Source organism: Aquarana catesbeiana, linkage group LG06 (assembly GCF_042186555.1).
Source record: "Aquarana catesbeiana isolate 2022-GZ linkage group LG06, ASM4218655v1, whole genome shotgun sequence".
NCBI lineage: Eukaryota > Metazoa > Chordata > Amphibia > Anura > Ranidae > Aquarana > Aquarana catesbeiana.
The window spans coordinates 283067509-283091280 of record NC_133329.1 but is presented as its reverse complement, the minus strand read 5'-3'; the positions used below and the strand labels follow the sequence as shown (position 1 = coordinate 283091280).

Sequence of the window (23772 nt, the reverse complement as noted above, 5' to 3'; positions counted from 1 at the left end):
TTTTTATACATGCGGTTGCAGGTGGGCGAATGGCTTGGATATTTACGATTGGCACATACAGGTGACGGCTTCCTAGAGGGCTCGCTCCATTCACAAAAGGCACAGCTAAACTATATAAGTTAAAGACACTAATGAATTATAGCCAATCAAAAACATGCATGCAGTGTTAATCTTGAAAAATTTTGATTTAGTTTTAGTCATAGTCTTAACTAAAATTGCATTTTAGTCGTATTTTAGTCATCTAAATTGTTTGTCTTATTTTAGTTTACTAAAATGGTGTTAAAGTGTTACTAAACTCACAACAGTAAAATCAGTCTGTATATGCAGTAAAACATGCTGGTTATACTCCCTGTGGAACCTAAGGGGTTAATCCATTGTGTAAAAAGGTCGTCTGCTCTGATTCTCCCCTTCTTCCACATTCCAATACATCTCATGGTACAAAGCCTTGGGGGACACTCTGCACATGCTTCATATATTGCTAGAGTTTTTTGGGAACGTGCATGTGATCAGCACAGGGCCCATCAGCACTGTCCAGACAGAGGGTCAGGAGTCATGCAGCCTTATAGGACAGTCAGAGGAGAATGAAAACGTCTCATACAAGCTTTAACCAATAATGCTCCGCTGGGCACTGATAGAAGAAGTCACAAGACAGGGAGATCTCAAACTCTCAGCGCAAACAAAAAATACTCCGAGCTGTGGAGATTGTGGAATCGGTTTACCCTCTCTGAAGGTGGTCTAGCTATGCTTGGCCCATGATTATTGGGCAGCTGTAACATGAATGGATGCCCGATTTACTGACATCCATCTCCGACCCAGGACTCCCTCCCCTTCCACCCCCCATTCTCTCTTCTTTCTCTATTTTCGGTTAACTTTTCTTCTTTTCTCTCTCGACATTTTGAAAATAGAAAATGGTATAGGCAGTCCCAGGACCTACTGCAAGTGGTCTGTCCCTTGGATGATACACCACATAATCCCAATATCCACTGTACGTTGAGACTTATGTGTTCTCTGACTTGACCTTCTGATTTATGCTGTTCCATTTCAATGGATTAGAAGTGTTATTGGTTACACATTGTTGATGTAATAACCTGGACATGCCTTTTGTGGTTTAAATAAAATATTTGGGGAAAAAAAAAATTTATATATATATATATATATATATATATATATATATATATATATATATACACACACACACACACACACACACACACACACACACACACACACACTGATGAGAAAAGGCATTTAGTAGTTTATTTTTACTAAAATAATTGCATTTTCATGTTGTGTACTGTGGGAAACCAGATATAGTGAATGCAGGGTCCAGGGTTTAGTAACACTTTAATCATGAGTTTTTCAGGGTCGCGGTTCAAGGATGTTAAAAAAAAAAAATTAAAAGTAAAAAAGTCACTTTATTTTGCAAGAAGAAAATTAAAGTTTGTCCCTACATCACTAAATAAGTGATTAAAATTAACATGGTCTAGTCTAGCTTTAAATTAGTAGTTCGTGCTCATGGTCAAACAGCTGCAAAAATCAGGACTGGTTATTAAAACAAAAAGAATTAAGAAAGAAGCGATTAAGTGTTTTTGAGTTACCTTTGATGAAAGCATCACTAATTGAAATTATCTGCTGGCCTCCATCTTCAGACTGAAGAAACTCTAAGAGAGAAGAATGACAACAAAATAAAAATTACTCTGCAGAGCACACCCTGTATGACTCAGACCGCATAAAACAGATGCCTCAAATTACTGCTCGCCTACCACAAACAGAATTGTGCATGTCACCACACTGTTCACTAAAGAGACACACTGTACTCTAGTTTCCAGGGCCACAATGGTTTGGTTCTATTTGTATGGCTTTACCATGGCAATCAAATCTGGATTTTTTTTTTTTTTTTAATAAAAAAAAAAAAAAAAAAAAAAAAAATTATGAAGAAATGTTATTTTTTATGAAAGCTTAAGCAGAACCTGGAGCTTTTCCATACAACTAAACTGATTTTTGTTTTTAATTCCTAATTTTGGACTACCAATAATCCATTAAAAAAATCTGGCCGGATTATAAAACAAACTTTCAGGGTCCGTGGCACATGCTGCAAATGAGCTTTATTGTGTGCTCAAACACATTGCAGTACCGCAGTCCATTAATTTTGAATGGGCCCCAAGGCAGCAGAAATCATTCCTGCTCTATATGGGCTCTTGTCTAAATTTGTCCTAGTATGTGCATGTATAAATATGAGTTTGTAAGCTCCATAAGGGCAGGAATCTGAAAATAGGGGGCAAATTGCGGGTGCGCGTTATACAGTGATATAGGCTGCCTCGAAAGGGAACGAGGGGGCGTGCGCCACCAGATTAGACAGAGCCAGATCTCCTGTGTGCTCAGCTCAACTTGGCTCGCAGTCACACTCAGTCTCACCTCCTGGATGGCTTCTAGCATTGACATCACATGTCCCAGCATTGGACTGGTGTTATGTCCATCATCGGAGGCATTCCTGGGTGTGCCTGTGAGCCGAGCCCACAGGAGATCCGGCTCTGTCTAATCTGGCACTGAGCGGGCTACAAGGGGAGGGGCAATATGAGGCTGCAGATGGGCACTAATAAGGCTGTATTGATGGACCATGGCGAGGCTGCAGATGGGCACTGGTCAGGCTTCATTAATGGGCAATGGTGAGGCTGCAGATGACCCTTTTTTGCTCCAAAGTTATTTAAAATTCGTTTTTTCCTGAAACTTCCCTCTTAAAATTAAGGTGTGGGTCATATCTCTCATTATATATATCTTAATAGCATCACCATCGACCTGCACAGACACTTAAAATGAAAAAGCATGAGTAGGGTGCCCACGTGTATTTAAACTCGTTAGGCATCGCTGCAAATGTCAGAATGAGAGTGACAATTCTAGAGCCATCATTCATGGTTAACGCTAAACTGATAATATGTAGAAGTCACCTATGGACAATTTGGGGTATCGTAGTTTTTTTTGTTTTGTTTTTTTGCCATGTCACAGGCGTGTAGACTTTTTAGACTTGAAATGTTATCCATTTACTCAAACTTAATACCATTTTTTTTATTTCATCGAACATATTAACAGCTATATCTGCGCTAACATGTAAGGAAAACGTAATGAATATACACAAATCTACACAAATATAGCTTGCAGAAATGATGGCCGGCGCCATCTTGAAATAATTTTGATTGATGCTCAGGTTCCCCACTATCCGATTTTTAGCGTAAATTTTAATGGCTGACAGTTATATATTCTGCAATGATGACACAAGCCTCATACCCCAGATGATGTCCAATAGGATGAAACGCCTCAGGTGATGCTCTTGGAATCATTGCTTATACTCCATTTTATTTACAAGCTTGTTTTATCAGATTTGCTGTAAGTGTAAACCCCCTTTTTTATCATTAAACGTCAAACAGTAATCACACTGTGCGGATCATTTGTTTTTCATGTACACCATTTGATGTGATTCATCACATGTTTTGGAGTCCATCATGGATACCTGACACTCTTCATTCAACGTTGGGTGGAACCCTTCTTACCATTTTTCCAGTGGTGGGAGTTCCTGTTTGAGGTCATTCCCTCAAGAGTACCTGTTTGACACACGTGCTATACCGTACGTGTGTCCATTGAATCTGGTAAGCGTACCATTTTGACTGTATTTTCAAGATTCATTAATTACGAATTATCCAAGAAAGACCTTTTCACTTTATGCTGAACTCTAATGGACTTCCCATAGATGTTTATTATTCACTCTGGACTTAGTATGTTTTGGTTTTGTTCACATTCAATTTTGCACTGCCTATTTCATCTCATAAGGTTCATAGTTATTCACTTGCTCACTTAGTGCCACACCTTTGTCTTTTATTTCCATTTTGCACTCTATGTCATTGCACCCCTGATTAGTGGATCAGGGGTGCAATGCCAGGATTCTGCAGACAAGCCCTGCAGCTTAGCCAGTACTTCCGATACTTGAATGACCAAGCGCTAATGAGTGCCTTGGCAGTCCATTGAGAACTACAAGCCATCAGCCGTAGTAGCCAACGGTACTTTTAGTTCTCCCATTGACAGATCGCTGTGAATGAATTGTGGGGGGAGCCAAGCAGAGCCGAGCCCAGAACCTGTGCCCGCTGTCATGTTCATGGGGGGGGGGGGGGGGGGGGGGGAATGAGGGAATTAGCATGTTACACCCGACTTATGGGTGTAATGTGTAGCATGCTCTGAAAGGTAAACCTATCCTTTAAAATCGTACAGTAAAGAGCACACAGGCAAGAATTCAAGCAATGAAATGAGGAAAGTCAACAACTCAACGTCAGAGTGCCACTGCAAGAACCTTGTGGCCAAAAGTTGCATCTGCAAAAGACTGGATGTCCACCTGGTAGAACTTTGGAAAAAAGTGGCCTCACAAAACTGAGCTACAGAGGCCTGGTACCAGAATGCCAAGGAAATTTACACCAAACTGGTGGAATGGGCAATCTGGTGGAATGGGCACATAAAAGCATTCGAACAGATTTGTCTGTGAAAGTAAGCTCTAGCGATCAGATTTGTTACGCACTAAGTAATGGTGGAAGCAGGGTGTCCCCCGCGAGGTCCTGAGGGCAGGACAAATAGGGAATCAGTATTCCTGATCAAAGCTGTTGCTTTGAAGTAGACTATGTCTAGGCAGTGCAGAGAAATTTTTTTTTTTTGGAGCTTTGAAACAGGGCATCAGGATAGAAGGACAATGTTTTCACTGAGGTGTTAGACTGATACCACCTGGGGGGGGTTTGGGGTGACCTTGGGGTAAGACAATCTTGTTTTTGTGAAGAATGAGGAACGGGGGGGCGGGGCTTAGCGGCCGATGTAGATGATCGCATCTCTCTCCCTCTCCACCGAGAATCCAAATAAATCATCTTGCAGAACACCAACAGTCCATCCCGGACCCACATTGATTGGAACCGATACGGACACGGTCGCGACCCGAACCGCCGCTATCCAGCAGCAAATCCTGACAAGAGAAAAAGAATCCAGAAGCCTCGTGGATGACTCCAGCCAAGATGGCGCCTGGGCACAGAGATCCTCTAAAGAGAAATACAAGGAGGCAGCACAGAAACTTTTCTTTGGTGGTAAACCTCCCAAAGACCCCCAGCCATCTCCATCTGCTCAAGGGGAAGCTACAGGAGGCCAATCTGAAACAGATGACACGGTCCCGCTGGAGGATGCAGGTGGATTGTCCCCTGTCTGGAACACAGCGAGTACCCCCAGGGATATTTTCACAGGGCCACAGGCTACATCTCCAGCTACAGAGGAGGCAGAACCCACTCTCGGACAATTTCTCTGCAGTGACATCCTGCAATTTGTCTACCACTGCTTTAGCAGATGAACTTAAAAGGGGTAAAGGCAGAAATTTAATTTGTGCGCCATGACATGCAAAAGTTGCGGGAACGTACATCTGCCATAGAAGGCAGACTGAGTACAATGGAGGATGAGGTAGCCCCCATGCAAAGAGACTTGCAATACAATGGTCATCTCACAGCCCAGCATTCCGCACGCTTAGATGACCTAGAAAAATCGCATGAGGTGCAATAATGTGTGCGCTCTGGGTATCCCTGAACGAACAGAGGGCAAGAATCCTGTCACCTTCATTGAACAATGGCTGATAAACACCTTTGGCAAAGAGGGCTTTTCCCCACTTTTTGCAGTAGAAAGGGGAGCACTGAGTCCCAGCATGTCCCCTGCCTGCTAAATTGCAAAGACAGAGACGCTATCCTTTCTAAGGCTAGAACCATGAGTGGAAATCTGGCCATTGACAATTCCAAGATTTCTCTGTTTCCAGATTTCTCGGCAGAGCTGCAAAAGCAACGTGCGAAATTAATTGACGTGGAAAAGAGGCTCCGGGATCTTAATGTACAATATGCAATGCTGTATCCTGCACGCCATAGTGGGGAGATCCACTTTTTTGATAGCCCGACCTCAGCAGCACAACGGCTAGACCAAGAGGAGAGGGCGCTTAAAGCTGCAGCGCAATGCCCCGGCTTGAAAGACTAACATAAGCTGGCAGGTGAGAAATTGTCTCCCCTTGACTCTCCCTTATAGCTGGCTGATCACAGGTATGGGGCTTGCTGGCCCCACTCGTCTATTTGATGCTTTGACAAACTATCTCATTACCCCTGGACAAGGCGGATAATAGAGAACATTGGAACCAATTACCACGTGGTACATCCCAAGCAAGCTGCAGAAGTGAAACCCCCCTACTGCTCCATCGGGAGATTCCACTGCCTCCCCCGCCCCCCCCCCCCCCATGGTTGAGCCATGGGGACGGATTATACAGCGGCCTATATGGCCGGGAGCCCTGTTGGCTCCAACAGTTAACTTATGTTTTGTATGCGACTTAGGTTATATTTTTTAGCTCCTGCTCTGACCCACCAGTATGCTCACAACCAGGCATCTCCAGCATGAACATTATAGATTCCTCCTGCTTGATCACCTATGCATATGGTAATGTTGGTTTGACACATGCTTTATACTTTTTCTCTACACGTAAAGATAGATGTAATGCTGTAAGTTACTTACACAGTAGTTATGTTCTTATCACTGTCATTGATAGACACACTCCATTATGGAGGTAAATTTGAAATTTGTGTCCTGGAATGTTCAAGGACTTGGTAACCCAGTGAAGAAACTGGCGGTCCTTAGACACCTTAAATCTGTGGGTGCTGTCATTATATGCCTACAGGAAACCCGCTTCCCCCCTGATCCCATACCCAGTTTTAGACCCCGCACTTATAGCACCCAATTTCATTCGACCTACTCTGCATATTCCAGAGGGATCAGCATTCTGATACGTCAGGATGTAAGGTTTCAATGCTCCCATAAGGTCATAGACCCTGGGGGGAGAGGTGTTCCTACTATGCATGTTTAGTATGTCTAATAGCAGAAATATATGTACCGCCGCCTTTTTCGTCCAAGGTCCTCAGGCGTTTGGCGGGGTTTATGGCCCAATTCCCTGATATGTCACTCCTAGCGATGGGAGACTACAACAACTATTTAAATTATCTATGGGACAAATTGCCAGTTCCCACCATGCACCCTCAGGAGGTGAGGGACATATGCCCTTTGCCAGTTTACTGGGGGAACTCAGGCTGATGGACATATGGCGACATGGACACCCAACTACTAAATTTTCAGGTCACTCAGCATCACATGGGGGATTGTCCAGGATAGATATGGGCTTAGGCAATGATGCCATACTGCCAGTGGTAGCAGTATCGGATTATAGCGACAGGCACATATCTGACTATTCCTCACTCTGGGTTTCTATCTTACTCCCTGGCATGGACAAAAGGACGGGGTGGAAACTAAACCCTTTCTGGCTTTCCCTATTCCCGGAGCCAGATCCCATGCAGGATTTACTAAAGCTTTTTCTAAAAGATAACATAGGAAGTGCCAAACTAAGTGTAGTATGGGACACAGCAAAGGCATATATGAGAGGCCAATTTATCAAGATAATAACCAGCATCAAAACAGACACTAAGACATGGGAAACAATGGTGGGAGGAAAGGTCACAGAAATGGAGAAAAGATTTATAGCCGATCCTACTGAAGACACAAAGAGCGTGGTTGGGGGCTCAGTCCATGTCCACACAACTGGCGTTACAACTGGCCGAAAATAAACATTTTTTTTCTACAACAGAACCATTTTGGAGGAGGGAGAGGCAACTGGGCACATGCTAGCTATGATGGCGCGTGCACAGAGGTCCTCCTCTCTTATCTCGGCCATTTGTGACGAACAGGGAACCCCCCAATAACAGAACGCAAATATAATGCAAATTTTTAGATCATTCTATGCCTCTCTGTACACTTCTACAGTACAACCTACAGGGGAGAAGATAGATAAGTTTTTAGAGAAATGTGAGCTGCCTTACTTGTCGGCCTTGGACGCTAATTTGCTTGATGCGCAACTGTCTGAAGCGGAAATATCAGCCAAATGGCACAGTCGCATAATAACAAATCTCCCGGAATGGATGGTCTTCCATCCGAGGTCTACAAGCGCTATGCAGATACATTGTTGCCCAAATTATTGAAGGTATGCAATTAGGGATTCAAAGGAGGGTAAGCTTCCTAGCGCTATGAATGAGGCGATCATCGTCTTATTGAAACCAGGTAAGGATGCGGCCTCGCCGGATTCATACATACTATCTCCTTGCTCACAGCAGATCTTAAGCTGTTGGCTTGGATACTGGCAACCAGATTAGCTCAGGTTATACACAAATTAGTGCATAGGGACCAGTCAGGGTTCATACCTACTAGATCTACGGCCCAAAATATTAGGAGGCTTTTCTTGAATCTACAGATCCCTGTGGACAAACCCTGGCAATAGCGCTATATTTTCACTGGACGCAGCTAAGGCCTTCAACAGTGTCGAGTGGCTTTACCTGTGGAAAGTGCTAGAACATATGGGACTAGGGGCAAACTTTATCAAATGGATCCAATTGCTATACGCCGCACCATCGGCTAGTATCAGAATCAATGGGGAGCTGTCAGAACTTTTTCCCTTGTTTCGAGGCAATAGACGGGGTGCCCCTTGTCACCCCTGTTTGCCTTGGCTTTGGAACCCCTGGCGTCGAGGATACAGGGAGACACAAACATAATAGGGTTCAAGTGGAATAGGGGCACAGATGTGGCATCAATGTATGCATACGATACCCTACTATACTTGGGGGACACACAGGGTACTTTACAAAACGTCATGTCCCCTGTTAAAGCTTTTGGGGAACTATCAGGCTTCTCCATTAACTGGAATAAGTCTGTGCTGCTGCCAGTCGACCCCATAACAGAACCATTGTCGAAAGGAGCAGAGATGGTACAAATAGTATCCTCTTTGATTTTAATTTTTTATTTTGTGGTATGTGACATACAATGAAATGATAACTTCACAGAATATGTTGTGCAAACAAAGTAGCTTACATGTGAACACCAGGTAGTGGTATCTGAACAAAAGATAAGTAAACTCAGGATATTATAACAGAAACAGCTCTGTAAGTATAAAAGATACCGAGATACCTAGGAGGTATAAGACTAGGGCTTCTCCTCGACAGGGCAATCGATCACTAATACTCTAGGGATTAGCTCTGGTACCCATGGAGAATTCGGGTATCCTCACCTAGGGGAAGGGTACTGTGGTGTGACCAGCTGGGGTCGAAACATACCAATTTTTGAGTTAAAGGAGAGGAAGTGAATAAAGAAGGAAGAAAAGAAGAAAGAATGGGGAGAGGGACTGAGTAAGGGGGGGGGGGGTGTGATGATAAAGTGAAAGGGGTAGAAGTCCACCTAGAGAGCAAGGACCACCCTAAGCCCTCCAAGCCATCTGAAGGCCATGGTTTGGAACAAGAGCCTCTGGCATGCATCTTGGCCCAACTATGTCACGCGGAGGTATCCCTCTGAGAAGCGGAACTGGGTCCAATAAAACCACCTAGTCTTATGTTCCTCAGATTTATCCCAGATCGTAGCAGTCAGGTCTTCCATTCGTTCAATGTCATTAACCCTTGCCAACCAATGGGCCACAGTGGGGGCAGATGGTTGCTTCCATTGACTCGGGTTGCAAGCTCTAGCAGCGCTCAGTAGGCGTTTGAGGAGAGATTTGTGGTATCGCTTACTTGACATGAGAGTGAGGAGCACAGCAGCGGGGTCATTGGTTAAGGAAATGTCAGTGAATTTGTGGATGAGTCGGAGGACAGGTTGCCAGAAAGTTTGTAGTTTGGGGCAATCCCAAAAAATGTGTAGAACAGTGCCAGTTTGTTGCTCGCAAGGCCAGCAATGGTCAGATTGATTGGGAAATATTTTGGCCAAAACGGCCGGAGTGCGATACCAGCGTGTGGTCAATTTATAGGAAATTTCCTGATATTTGCTGCAAAGTGACGATTTATGAGCGAAGAAGAGTATGCGTTCCTTCTGTGGGGTGGTAAATGTGGTTTGTAGGTCTTTCCCACTTGGTTAAGGGAGGGTCTGTGGTAGCTTGTATGTCCACCAGTGTTCTGTAAGACCTAGAAAGGGAACCTTGGATCGGGCCACTCAGGCATATTTCTTTGAAGGAAAGGAGTTGTCTAGAAAAGAGCGTATATTTGGGCAGAGAGCCGAGGAAGTGGGAGAGCTGCCCTACTCTCCAACTATCCAATGAGATGGGTGCCTGTCCTGCTACCAATGTCCCTGTAGGGATCCAGCCTGTGGGTCCTAGGAAATGAGATGAGCGTAAGTCTTTTCGGGGCTTGTCCAGTAAAGACCGGGTCTGACAGGCCGGGGGAAATCTAGGGATGTCCCAAGATTGGGGTCATGGGAGAAGGGAAATTAGGCAGGGAGGAAAGACGAAAAAATCTTTCCATCTCGACGAGAGAGGGGCCAATCAACGGCTGAGTGGTCAAGTAGGGGTCCAACCGCCCGCCCACCCACCCAAGGCAGGCCAGCCAATGGGACCCGCGCCATCTCCTGCTCTTGCATGACCCAGAGTTTCCATTCCCCGCGACGGCACCACTCAGTCACTCGAGTCATGTGCGTCGCTGTGTAATAGAGAGCAGGGTCTGGGAATCCAATGCCTCCCCTCAGCTTCGGCCTTAGCAGCAACGTCCTACCTAACTGAGGGTGTCTATCCTGCCATAGAAACTTAATAAACCTCGAACGGACCTCATGAAAGAAAGTTTGCGGTAATTTGACAGGTAAGGCTTGTAGCAAGTAAAGAAGCTGTGGCATTGCATTCATCTTCAGTACGTTGCATCGGCCGAACCAGGACAAAGCGAGCGGATCCCATCTCCTAAGATTTGTAGTGAGCGTCGATAGCAAGGGTTGAAAGTTCAGGGCAAAAATGTCCTTTGGATTTGCAGGTATTCTGGTACTTAAGTATTGAATAGAACAGGTGGGCCATTTAAAAACGGGAAGGGACGTATGTCTGTCAGTGTACGGTCTGGTACCGAAATGTCCAGAGCTTCTGACTTTTGGAGGTTAACTTTGAAGTTGGAGAGATTGCCATAGCGTTTCAATTCTTGTAACAACAAAGGCAGGGATGTTATAGGTTTAGTGATATAAAATAAAAGATCGCCCGCATACGCTGCTACTTTGTGTTGATAGTGGTCAGAATGGACACCACTGATATTTGGGTTGTCTTTTGCATGGCGAAGAAATGGCTCTAGGGAAAGGACAAATAGTAAAGGGGAAAGGGGGCACCCCTGCCTGGTACCGTTGGAAATTGCAAAGATGTCTGAGTTCACCCCATTCACCCTTACCGTGGCTGTGGGTTTGGAATAGAGGGCAGAGATCCAATCTAGGATAGACTTTGGTATTCCAAAAGAACAGAGTGCTTCCCGGAGAAACACCCAGTCCGCTCTATCAAAAGCCTTTTCGGCATCAATGGATAGGAGTAAGAGAGGGGTGTTGGATCGCCTAGCCTTCTCTATGACATTTAATGTCCGGATGGTGTTATCTCTCGCTTCTCGTGTCTGAATGAAGCCCACCTGGTTGAGCGCAACCAGGCGTCGCATTAGACTGTCGAGCCTCGAGGCTATGATTTTCGCGAGGAGTTTGATGTCGCAAATTAGAAGAGAAATGGGCCTGTAGCTAGAGCACAGCAGCGGGTCCTTCCCAGACTTAGGAAGAATAGAGATAGAAGCTTGCAGCATGGTCAGGGGGAACAGGATGTCCTTGGAATATGGCATTGAAGGCTGTGATGAAATGGGGGGCTAGATGTGTCTGAAATGCCCTGTAGTACAGGAAAGTAAAGCCATCCGGACCGGGGGCCTTCCCCGGTTGTGTATCTGCCAAGGCATCTGCAAGCTCATCTATGTGGAGAGGTTGGGATAGTAGTTCCCGTTCAGCTTACAAATAGTATCCTCTTATCGCTACTTAGGTATACAGGTGTCCCCAGACCCATCACAATACAATACATTGCTCTCAATCTAGCCCCTCTACTCAGCAAATTCCGCAAAAAATGCACTTCATGGTGCAAATTGCCATTGTCAGTAGTAGGGAGAATTAATCTGATAAAAATGGTTTGGGCACCACAATTATTATATGTGTTCAACAATTCCCTGGTGTGGGTCCCTCAAAAATGGTTTGACAGGATAGATTCCCAATTCAGGGAACTGATTTGGTGCAAAAAGACAGCGAGGAAAGATGAGGGAGGTTTGGCAGTCCCTCACTCCAGGGCCTACTACATAGCATCCCAGCTCCAGCAACTGGGAGGCTGGGAAGTGACAGATCTAGCGGACCCTACCCGCAGACTATTAGCCACACAGGATGAGAGTATGATGGCTCTAGAGTGCCTGGAAGCAGGATACATGCACTTGGACCCTGAGGTCCCCACTGTGAGAATGCTAAAAACTTCATGGGCATACACAAAAAAAAAAAAAAAAGTTGGGGATCATGGGCTAAGACACACGCCAATTTGGCACAATGTTAATTACAAAGAACTGCCGAAGCTAAAGGGGTTCAGGAATTGGGAAATGTTAGGAATTCGCTATCTGTCTCAACTATATAATGGACCAAATCTCAAGTCCTTTATGGAAATCCAAGCGGAATTTGAAATTCCATGCACCAACTTTTTCAAATACTTACAGCTACGTCATGCAATACAAACACAATCACAACACACACCCCTACAGCTGACTGACCACACATTGATACAGGGGATCTTTATGGAAGACAATAAGGGAATGATCTCTAGAGCATATAATATCCTTATTAGTGTCATACAAGACCCTTCCAGCCTTCCCTGTTGGCAGGGTTGGGAGGGGGATATAGGGAACATAGATGGGGAAACATGGGATCTGTGCCTCTCATCTGCCCCTTTGGTGTCGGTATCCGCCTCTCAAAAGCCGTCACACTTATATTTGTTACACAGAGTATATAGGACTCCTGTACGGCTACACAAATGGGGGATCAGGGATACCCCACTTTGTCCGAAATGTGAAGGTGATCATGGGGACTTAATCCACATGATGTGGAGGTGCCGCAAACTTTTTCAGTTATTGGAAGGAAGTTCTAGATGTAATATCACAGGTTTATGATAACTATTCCACGAGAACCAGTTATATGTCTATTGGGCACACTGGACGAGGAGGCTCTAACCCTCTCGGCTCATACGGCGGTCCTACGATTACTATATGTTGCACGCAAATTAATTGCACTATGGAACTATGGATCACCCCCAGGGTACCCACTAGAAAACAAGGGGTGGAACAAGTCAACAAATTCCTAATACGAGAGAAACTAACATACCAACACAGAAATTTCCCACGTAAATTCTATTCATTATGGCAGGCTTGGCTGGATGTCCCAAGATTGGCACCACATCAGCTGATTAAGGACAGGCTCTTAAAAAGGTAGAGGGCTAGTGGAATCCGAGTTAATGTCTATCAATGCTTGACAACATGTACAATCCCAGGAGATACAGAAAACGCTGGTGGGTCGGGGTAACTCCTTTGTTCAGATATATCACACCCTCAAGGTTCTGAGGGAGTTTAAGTAACTGTTTGTTTCTTTTTCTTCTTTGGTTCCTGTCTCACTTATGAAACCATTATATGACACAGTACTAATAGAAAGCACTTATAAAGTTCTGTATACACTGTACCAATTTACAATATATTACTGAAAGTCGTACGTCTTATATTGCTGTTTTATTATTGAACACTAAATATACCATGTACTGTGAAAGTCAAAATAAAAACTTTTTATATATGAGGAACGGCTCCTTACGAGAGAGGCTCATGAGCCACACATGTGAAAAGGTCTCTTCGCAAGAGTCATCTACATTAGGGAGGTTGGGCCGATCTGGATGCAGTGCTTCTATTTGTGGTATTAGAATTCAGTGAGGCGGGTGATTGAACAGCTGACTGAGGAATCCAAAGATAAAATAATAAACTAGTTAAGCTAAGAGGGATTTCTTTGTAAGTGAGAAGAGGTCTATCACCTTAGGACACTAGCAAAAAAGCTTTGCCAGTGTCCAATAACCTGATAGTACGAGTCTATAAACCAGACTCTTTGAATATTTTGCTTGTGTGAAAGATTACGATATATATTTACAGGCGGTTCCCTACTTACAAACATCCGACTTACAAACTACTCCTACTTACAAATGGAGGGAGACCACAGGAAGTGAGAGGAAATCTACCCCCAGGAAGGGAAATTCACTCCTGTAAGAGTTAATATGGGAAAAAGGTGTATCCACTGATGCTTTATCACTAGTCCATGTTTCCCTAACAACCCAAAATTTTCTAAAGCCATATGTCATTGGGACAGAGAGTGAGGTAAAATCTTCTGAACAGGGGCACAGACAGCAAAACAAATGTTACAGGGGTGATAACCCTTCCCTGTGCTATCCAAAAAGCTTAAAAATGTATTTTTTGTCTGAAACTACACTAAAAAAAAAAAAAAAAAAAAAAACTTACAGATTCAACTTAAGAACAAACCTTCAGTCCCTATCTTGTTTGTAACCTGGGGACTGCCTGCATACAGTAAACAGATCTGATGCAAATATTGTGCAACATAAAAACACCCTTCAACTGCCACTATTTTATTCTACAGGGCCTCTGCTTTCAGAAAATTTTAAATTGTTTTGGGGTTTCAAGAAGTAGCTTTTCAGCAAAAAAAAAAAAAAAAAAAAAATGCAGAAAGGAGTGTGAGAAAAATTTTTTAAAAACTGCTGTGGATGTAAAGTGGTTTTGATGACAGATATTAATATCTTTTAAAGATAATTGCATGTTGCTAACAAAATGAATATTTTGACAGATTGAGTTGCATATCCTGTTTTGAGAGTCTCGACTCTTGCTGATTCTTTAGGGGTTTTTTTTAGTTTTTTTGACCCACACTGATTTGATGAGTGGTTTCCTTCCTTCATTCATCCCAGACATTAAATATTTGTGTGTCACTATGGACAAATTACATACAGCACAATCCACAGAAAAGTAATAGAGGGGAAAATCTCCCAATGGGGACAATGGTTTTGTGGTCACCAAAGAGTAGTTTGCGCGATTTTTCTCACTTCCTGTTTGGATACTGAACAGGAAGGGAAAGAAAAGCTCTACACTGGCAAACAAATGGTGAAAAAAAAAACAAAAAAAAACTAAGGGATTATAACCCTCCCTTGCTCTATCCAAAAAAGCTTTTCCGATAGTTCTACATTAAAAGGACAGGGTGATTTTCTAATTTATTGGTATGTTAACATTTATTTGGCCCTCAGATCAGGCAATTGGTTGACCGAGCAGTGATTGGGGTCTGAAGATCACAAAAAAGACACCAAAGTCTATCAGGCTTTACAATTTTCAGTTTCCCCACTGTTCATTAACACACATGAAAAGGCAGCTCTAGTTCCTAGGTTTGCTCTGTCTTCGGCTTAGAAATATATGCTGGACAAGGTCTCAATATTTTTACTGACACAGCACAATGTTGCACCTTGCTGTTCCTCTCATCTTTCTACGGGTCTATCAGACAGAATATGTCTAACTAAAAAACACAGAGTCTATACAGTTTTAAAAAGTTAACATGCGAGTCAACCCCTAACTTTGTTAACTGGACCCAGGTATCCTAGCCCAATCAATGTATCTCGAGTATGCCAAGGGTTCCCAAAAATCCTGACATTCTATTGGGCAATTATGAATCCTCATCTTAAGCCCCTGTTCACACCTATGCGAATTAGATGTGCGTTTCTCCGCATCTAATTTGCATAGCAGGAGAATGTGACTGGCTTCCTATGGAGCCGGTTCACATATCTCCGGGGCGGCTGCGGAGCACACTGCACAAAAACACTGTGCGTCTTTGGCTCCATTTCAGAGCCGAATTCAGGCATAGAATTGGCCCCAATTCATCCCTGAAACGGGAAACAGGGACGCACAGCGCTCCAGTGCAATCCGCAGAGTGTTATAGTGTGAACCCGGCCTTAAAGTCAATAACTGCCTGTTTCCTCTTGCCACCTCGCACCATCCTATTGGCTGCTACATATGGTGCATGAGATCAATGTGCGTGGTAAGAAAATTGATAGAGAAAGCAGCCGTTTCTATACTAAACTAATTAAATGAGTTATGAAAAGTGAAACTCAACCAACCAGAAATCAGCTTTCCTAAATCAAAGTGAAACTCAACCAACCAGAAATCAGCTTTCCTAAATCAAAACGGAAATGTTCTTAGTTACAATTGATTCTGGTTTAATAATTACATGATAAAGTGTCACTGGATGACACTTGAGCATGGTTTTCTGAGCACTAAGCACTAAAAAACTTGCAAGCACGTTGGCTTTTCTCTATGAACAATTTTTATGGACTCCTTGTATACTTTTTCAACATTAATACATTGGACTCACTGACCACGTGTTATATTGTTTTTGGATTAGATATTTACACTTAGTGTGTGGCACTTAGCACTTTTCTTTGTATTTTGCACATATTATATGTATTGCGATATAAAATTTGCACGTTGCACTTTTGTCTCATGCAAGTAGGTAATGATTTTTTGATTTACTATGTACATTGGCACCAGCTGAACATTTGCTAATTTTGCTCTGAGCAAACCAAGTCCCGTTTTTACATAATGCGTTGGGGAAACCGCATTCGATCTTGAACAGGAATCGCACCGCTTTCCTGTTTAAATTACATAAGATTCCTCAGCAGTGGGACTTGAGCCATTATTCTGTATAGCTCAAATCGCACCAAAAACGTGCAGGACTTTTTGGCCTCACCAGAATCGGATTGCATAGGTGTTTACACCTATGCGATCCAATTCTTCAAATCGCACTGCGTTCTGCAAACCGATTTCATTAACATACGAACCTGCAGCGGTTCGTATGAACTGGGTGCGATTTGAATCAGCTTGAACCGGGGCTTAGACTGTGAACATGGTTGCTCTTCTGGGAGAGCAGCTGCTTGCATTAGCAGCCTAGTCAATTGTGGCTTTACAGTGCCTTGAAAATGTATTCCTACTCCCTTTAACATTTTCCACATTTTGTCATGTTACAACCAAAAAGGTAAATGTATTTTATTGGGATTTTATGTGATAGACCAACACAAAGTGGCACATAATTGTGAAGTGGAAGGATAATGATAAATGGTTTTCAAATTTTTTTACAAATAAATATGTAAAAAGTGTGGTATGAATTTGTATTCAGCCCCCTTTACTCTGATACCCCTAACTAAAATTTAGTGGAACCAATTGCCTTCAGAAGTCACCTAATTAGTAAATAGAGTTCACCTGAGTGCAATTTAATCTCAGTATAAAATTAGGGCTGGGAAAATGAAAGATTAATTCCTCGATTATTCATTAATTTTTTTGATCGACCAAAATTCTTTTGATCGATACTCACCTCTCCGCCGGCTTCCGGGTCTTCAGGGATTTCCGTCGGAGATCCGGTGATGTCACGGACATCGACGTCACCGGACTTCTCCCCCTTTCCCCAAGTGCTTCCGTCTGATAATGAAGGGAAGGGGGGAGGAGTCTGGTGACGTCGATGTCCGTGAAATCATAAATTGAGGAAGACCGATCCTAACGATTTGATTGATCTCACTGGTCAAAGTATTCAGATAAACATCTATGTAAATCCTGGACTTGGCTATGAAAAGCAACATATCTGAGGGCTTTCCTGGCTGTAAGTCAGTTTGACGATGAACTAACATTGATTGGAAAAAAGTGCCCTCATCATAAATGTTTCTTGATTGCTGGATAACCAAAGAGCTGACACTTTGCTGTCTCAGCAGGTGATGGATGTCTCTGGCTCTCCATCGGTCCCCCTGATGCACAACAATGCTATTTAAATAGACTGTGGGGTGACGCCGTAGCCCAGCCCCGCTGAGGAAGTTCTAAGGAATTTTCTGATTGAACCTAACGCGTAAGGGGGAGGAGCTATGCATGTCAGCTAAAAGTAGTTGGATCTGTATGTGCGTTATAATTAATTGAAATTGGTCGATCAATAAAAAAAAATTAAAAAAAAAAAGAAGATTAACCAAACACGAAAATTTTAATCAGTAACAGCCCTGGTATAAATACAGCTGTTCTGTGAAGTCCTCAGAGGTTTGATAGAGAACCTTAGTGAACAAACAGCATCATGAACACCAAACAGGTCAGGGATAAAGTTGGAGAAGCTTAAAGCAGAATTAGGTTATAAAAAATATATTCAGCTTTGAACATCTCACGGAGTACTGTTCAATTCATCGTCTGAAAATGGAAAGAGTATGGCCCAACTGCAAACCTACCAAGACATGGACGTCCACCTAAACTGATAGGCCTGGGCAAGGCGAGCATTAACCAGAGAAGCAGCCAAGAGGCCCATGGTAACTCTGGGGGAGCTGCAGAGATCCACAGCTCAGGTGGGAGAATCTGTCCACAGGACAACTATTAGTCACATGATCCACAAAACTGGCCTTTATGGAAGAGTGGCAAGAAGAAAGTCATTGTTATAAGAAAGCCAGAAAAAATTTGCAGTTTGCAAGAAGTCATGTGGAAGAAGGTGCTCTGGTCAGATGAGACCAAAATTGAACTTTTTCACCTAAAAAGCAAAACACTATGCGTGACAGAAAACACTGCACATCACCCTGAACACACCATCCCCACCGTGAAACATGGTGGTGGCACCATCATATTGTGGTGGCATCATCATATTGTGGGGATGCTTTTCTTCAGCAGGCATAGGGAAGCTGGTCAGAGTTGATGGGAAGATGGATGGAGCCAAATACAGGGCAATCTTAGAAGAAAACCTGTTAGGGTTTGCAAAAGGGTTGAGACTGGGGCGGAGTTTCAATTCCAGCAGGACAACGACCCTAAACATACAGCCAGAGCTACAATGGAATAGTTTACATCAAAGCATATTCATTTGTTAGAATGGCCCAGTCAAAGTCCAGACCTAAATCCAGTTGACAATCTGTGGCAAGACTTGAAAATTGCTGTTCACAGACACTCTCCATCCAATCTGACAGAGCTTGAACTATTTTGCAAAGACAAATGGGCAAAAATTTTACTAGATGTGCAAAGGTGGTAGAGACATCCCCAAAAAGACTTGCAGCTGTAATTGCAACGAAAGATGGTTCTACACAGTATTCTACAAATGCACGCCACGCTTCACATTTGTAAAAAATTTTGAGAACCATTTATCATTTCCAGGAATAAAGGAAAAAGTCTTGTGAGCCACAACAATCCAATGCCTAGTGAAAAACAAACTTAAATACACATACCTAGCTGCAAACGCAGATCACGTATTCATGACCGCGCAAATAAACGTAAACAAAAAATTGCGCTGCGCTCAGGTGTATATCATGTGAACTGTTCACCGTGATGCCAAAAACGAGAGAGATAGAGAATAGAGATAAAATATATACACACACACACACACACACACACACACACACACACACACACACACACACACACACCCTTTCCTCCTAAGTGCAATGTGCTTATAAATAAATATTTCTACACATAATCATAAAATATTGTGCATATAATGGATGGATAAATTAATGACAAGTGAATAAAAAAAAAAAAAAAAACACATACTCATAAATACTCTGCATATGATGAATGAATAAATAAATGAAAAATTAATAACAACGTGCAATACCTCACACAAAGTGCAACATGCAATTTTCAATTATAAAAATTAATTCATATGAGTGACAAATAAATCTTGGATAAATCAATGCAATCTCTAATAGTGAAATATCACCCAACAAAGTCCATAGAACCGTGTTTAAAAAATCCAAAAAAATTCTGTGTATGATCGTGTCCAAAAATAAATTAAATGTCCAAATTATCCAGCGTGCTGAGTCCAAGTGTCACAAAACATGCCGTGATGTGCCTCAGTGACCCCCCCAAAGTGATTGCGCTCACCTTAGAGCGTGTGACACAGTAATCAGCTGTGTCAAATCATGCTGTGGAGCCACCCCGGGCTCTGTATAGCAAGCAAGATACGATCTCCAATCAGGCTCCCTATGGCTCCATAGACATCATACCAGAAAGTAAAGAGAGACTATATAGTGTAATACCGTCAAACAATGTTTATTAAATGAAAAAAAAAAGCACTCCCCACAATGGGGTACTCACATTTTCCTGGTGCTACTGTGCACCATACAATATAAGCTTTTAAAAAACGCCGATCGGCGTGCTGCGGGGTATCGGCTTCTCACAACTCAGCTCTGGGCTGTTCGCTCCATCCTGGCCCCTCCCCTACGCGTGTTCGACACAGGGAGTCACGTGTCTTCATATGCGTGTTCGACACAGGGAGTCAAGTGTCATCATCAGGGGGATGTGTCTTCATCCCCCTGATGAAGACACGTGACTCCCTGTGTCGAACACGCGTAGTGGAGGGGCCAGGACGGAGCGAACAGCCCAGAGCTGAGTTGCGAGAAGCTGATACCCCGCAGCACGCCGATCTCCGTTTTTTAAAAGCTTATATTGTATGGTGCACAGTAGCACCAGGAAAATGTGAGTACCCCATTGTGGGGAGTGCGTTTTTTTCATTTAATAAACATTGTTTGACGGTATTACACTATATAGTCCCTCTTTACTTTCTAGTATGAGGTCTATGGAGCCATAGGGAGCCTGATTGGAGATCGTATCTTGCTTGCTATACAGAGCCCGGGGGTGGCTCCACAGCGTGATTTGACACAGCTGATTACTGTCACACGCTCTAAGGTGAGCGCAATCACTTTGGGGGGTCACTGAGGCACATCACGGCATGTTTTGTGACACTTGGACTCAGCACGCTGGATAATTTGGACACGATAATACACAGAATTTTTTTTGGATTTTTTAAACACTGTTATATGGACTTTGTTGGGTGATATTTCACTATTAGAGATTGCATTGATTTATCCAAGATCTATTTGTCACTCATATGAATTAATTTTTATAACTGAAGCATTGCATGTTGCACTCTGTGTGAGGTATTGCACGTTGTTATTAATGTTTCATTTATTTATTCATTCCTCATATGCAGAGTATTTATGATTATGTGTTTTTTATTCACTTCTCATTAATTTATCCATCCATTATATGCACAATATTTTATGATTATGTGTAGAAATATTTATTTATAAGCACATTGCACAGGAACTGGGTGTAAACGTATATATATATATATATATATATATATATATATATATATATATATATATATATATATATATATATATATATATATATATATATATATATATATATAATTTTTATGGTTTTTGCCATCATCACGGTGAACAGTTCACATGATATACACCGGAGTGCAGCGCAATTTTTTGTTTACATTTATCATTTCCCTTCCCCTTCACAATTATGTGCCACTGCGTGTTGGTTTATCACACAAAATCCCAATAAAATACATTTACATTTTTGATTGTAACATGACAAAATGTGGAAAATTTTAAAGGAGGTATGAATACTTTTTCAAGGCACTGTATTGATACCTACGGATATTCATCATTAAAAAAAAAAAAAAAAAAAAAAAAAAAAAAAGAAGAAGATTGTAATGCATGTGTTCATTCAGAAAAAAAAAATCTATTGGACATCCTTAAACAGAAGAGTGAATAATAAAAACAATAATAAATAAAAAAAGCACACACAAACAAAAAACCCTGATGTTTGTAAAGGGCCATTCAACACTGATGCACATTTGATGCATTCCCATTGGACTTTGCTTTTTTTCGTGCTTCTGAAATAAAACTGCACCAAACTGCATGACTTTTCAAAGTGCAGCACATCTGCAGTGTAAACAGTTACATAAGATTTATTGGGGAATAGTTTTCATGCTCTTTTGTCACCCTAGAAAAGCGTGGCAAAAAGTGCACCAGTGTGAAAGAAGACTATCAGAAATTGAACAAAAGTCCTGCATGCTGCATCTTTGGTATGCTTTCAAGAAAAGCCACAAAAAAACCCCAATCTAAGTCTATAGGAAAATGCAGGTAAGCTGCACGAAAAAACTGCAGGTACACTGCGCTGTGGGGGAAGGAGCCTTATGTGAAACTGAAAACTAGCTCTGGTGGTGCCATGTAGCTCTGCTCTTTGGAAGATATCAATTAAATAATCCCAGATAATGCAATGGTGAAGATAAACCTTTACAAAATGTTGTTTCAGCCAATTTCTACATTGCAGTACCCATTATAGAGCAATGTCTGTACCAAAATGTCATGCTATCTCACTCATTTATCATTGTTCCCCAAAATGTAAATGACCACTTTAATGTGCATGTATTTAAGAGAAGCAGAAAGTGCAAGCTTACACAGCAAACAAAAGAAATAAATGTAGTAGAAATTAATTCAAGAGCAATGAAGTATAATTCAGATTAGAAGTCAAGTAATCAAGCAAAATATTTTCAATTTGGTGCACAGAATATGAAATATTGAATCAACTGTCCATACAAAAAACAAGCATTTTTTTTTTTTTAAAACATAGCTCAAAAATTGAAGAATGCATTTGAAATTAGATCTCCCCCCTGGTACAGCAGGCACACAAAAACAAATATCACTTGACTTACCTTTAAGACCTGCTTAGCCGCAGCGTGGGTGTATCTGCTGTCAGACGTTTAACCCTTGGTTTCAGCCGCAGTCCCATAGATTTTCTATCAGAAAATAGTTTTTGGTCTGTTTTCTGAAAGCGCACCAAAGATGCAGCATGCAGAACTTTCAGCAGACACACCAAAAACCTGCAACCTAATAATCGGGGCTAATACGCACAAAAAAACAGATACACCCGCTCTGCAGCCAATCAGCAGCATAGCAGTGTGAAGGCGATCAAACACATTAAAAGCAAATGAACAGCCCAAAAACACTGCAGATCCCAAGCTAAATGACTTCCTTTGCCCATATCAGAGGGATGAGTGCGCATTGTATGGCTGAATCACCTATACATATGAAACAGCACTTTGTCTATATTACCAAGCCACAAAATATCAATGCAGGTATATGAATTCTGACGTTGGCTGATCTTGATGGAAAAGCTGCTGGTGATGGTTTGGGATTTATGAAGGGGGTGTTAGATTATATAAATATAATAGAAAATGAGGAACCAGATCAAACTCAGAATTATAATGGAAGTACCTGTTAATTACTAACTGAATACCTTTCTGGTCAGCAGGGTGAGGGGGTACATGGGGGTACTTGGAGTGCTTCTTGATGTGGAAGTTGACGTTGTCCATCTCCACATTGAGGCTGATGGAAGCGGCCGAATCACTATCCATAGCAGACTGGAAGCTGCTGACTGATGTACGTTTGCTAGGACTTGCAGAATCTTTGCATGATGCAGACAAGGAAAGAAAGCAAAGGGTAGAGGAGGAGGGAAACAAAGGGAAATTGGGGAGGATGGAAAAAAACTACATTTAGTACATAAAGGTCCCCAAGAAGAGTCCTTAAATGCAACTACAGATACATTTTAGATATAGACACTTATCCAACCAAACTAAAAAAGGCAAAAGAAATGCTCAATGCATTTAGTTGTACTCGAGGACAGACCGTGGGGAACTTGGCAAAGGAGAATCTAAACTAAAATATGAATTTCATACTACTATAGGAGAGAGAGTAAAAAGGTAGGATCTCAAGGCCAATACAAGCAAAAGGAGCAGATTATGAATGCTTGAAAAAAAAGTAACACAAACCACAACATAAGACAATGCTGTATGACAAAAGGACAGCATTAAAAGCGTAAAAAAAAAAAAAAAAAAAAAAAAAAAATTCATGACTTTGCCATTGAAGGTAGTTAATTGTAAACCTCATTTGCCACTGCAGGCAACAAAGTCCATGCATGAATTTATGCAACCACATTTCCGTAAAAATATCCAAGG

The 23772-nt window shown here is 42.2% G+C and overlaps 1 protein-coding gene across 3 annotated transcripts in view; it reads right to left on the bottom strand.

The window, feature by feature from the left end:
• The window catches only part of PIKFYVE (phosphoinositide kinase, FYVE-type zinc finger containing), a 455233-nt gene that overhangs the window by 308795 nt on the left and 122666 nt on the right, over positions 1 to 23772 (bottom strand). For 2 of the 3 annotated variants that reach the window (XM_073633422.1, XM_073633423.1), the window contains exons 12-13: positions 23055 to 23222; positions 1599 to 1661 (exon numbers count right to left, since the gene is read on the bottom strand). In XM_073633422.1, coding sequence (XP_073489523.1) covers positions 1599 to 1661; positions 23055 to 23222 — 231 coding nt within the window. The remainder of the gene's footprint in view (positions 1 to 1598; positions 1662 to 23054; positions 23223 to 23772) is intronic. The other variant, XM_073633424.1, reaches the window with a different exon arrangement.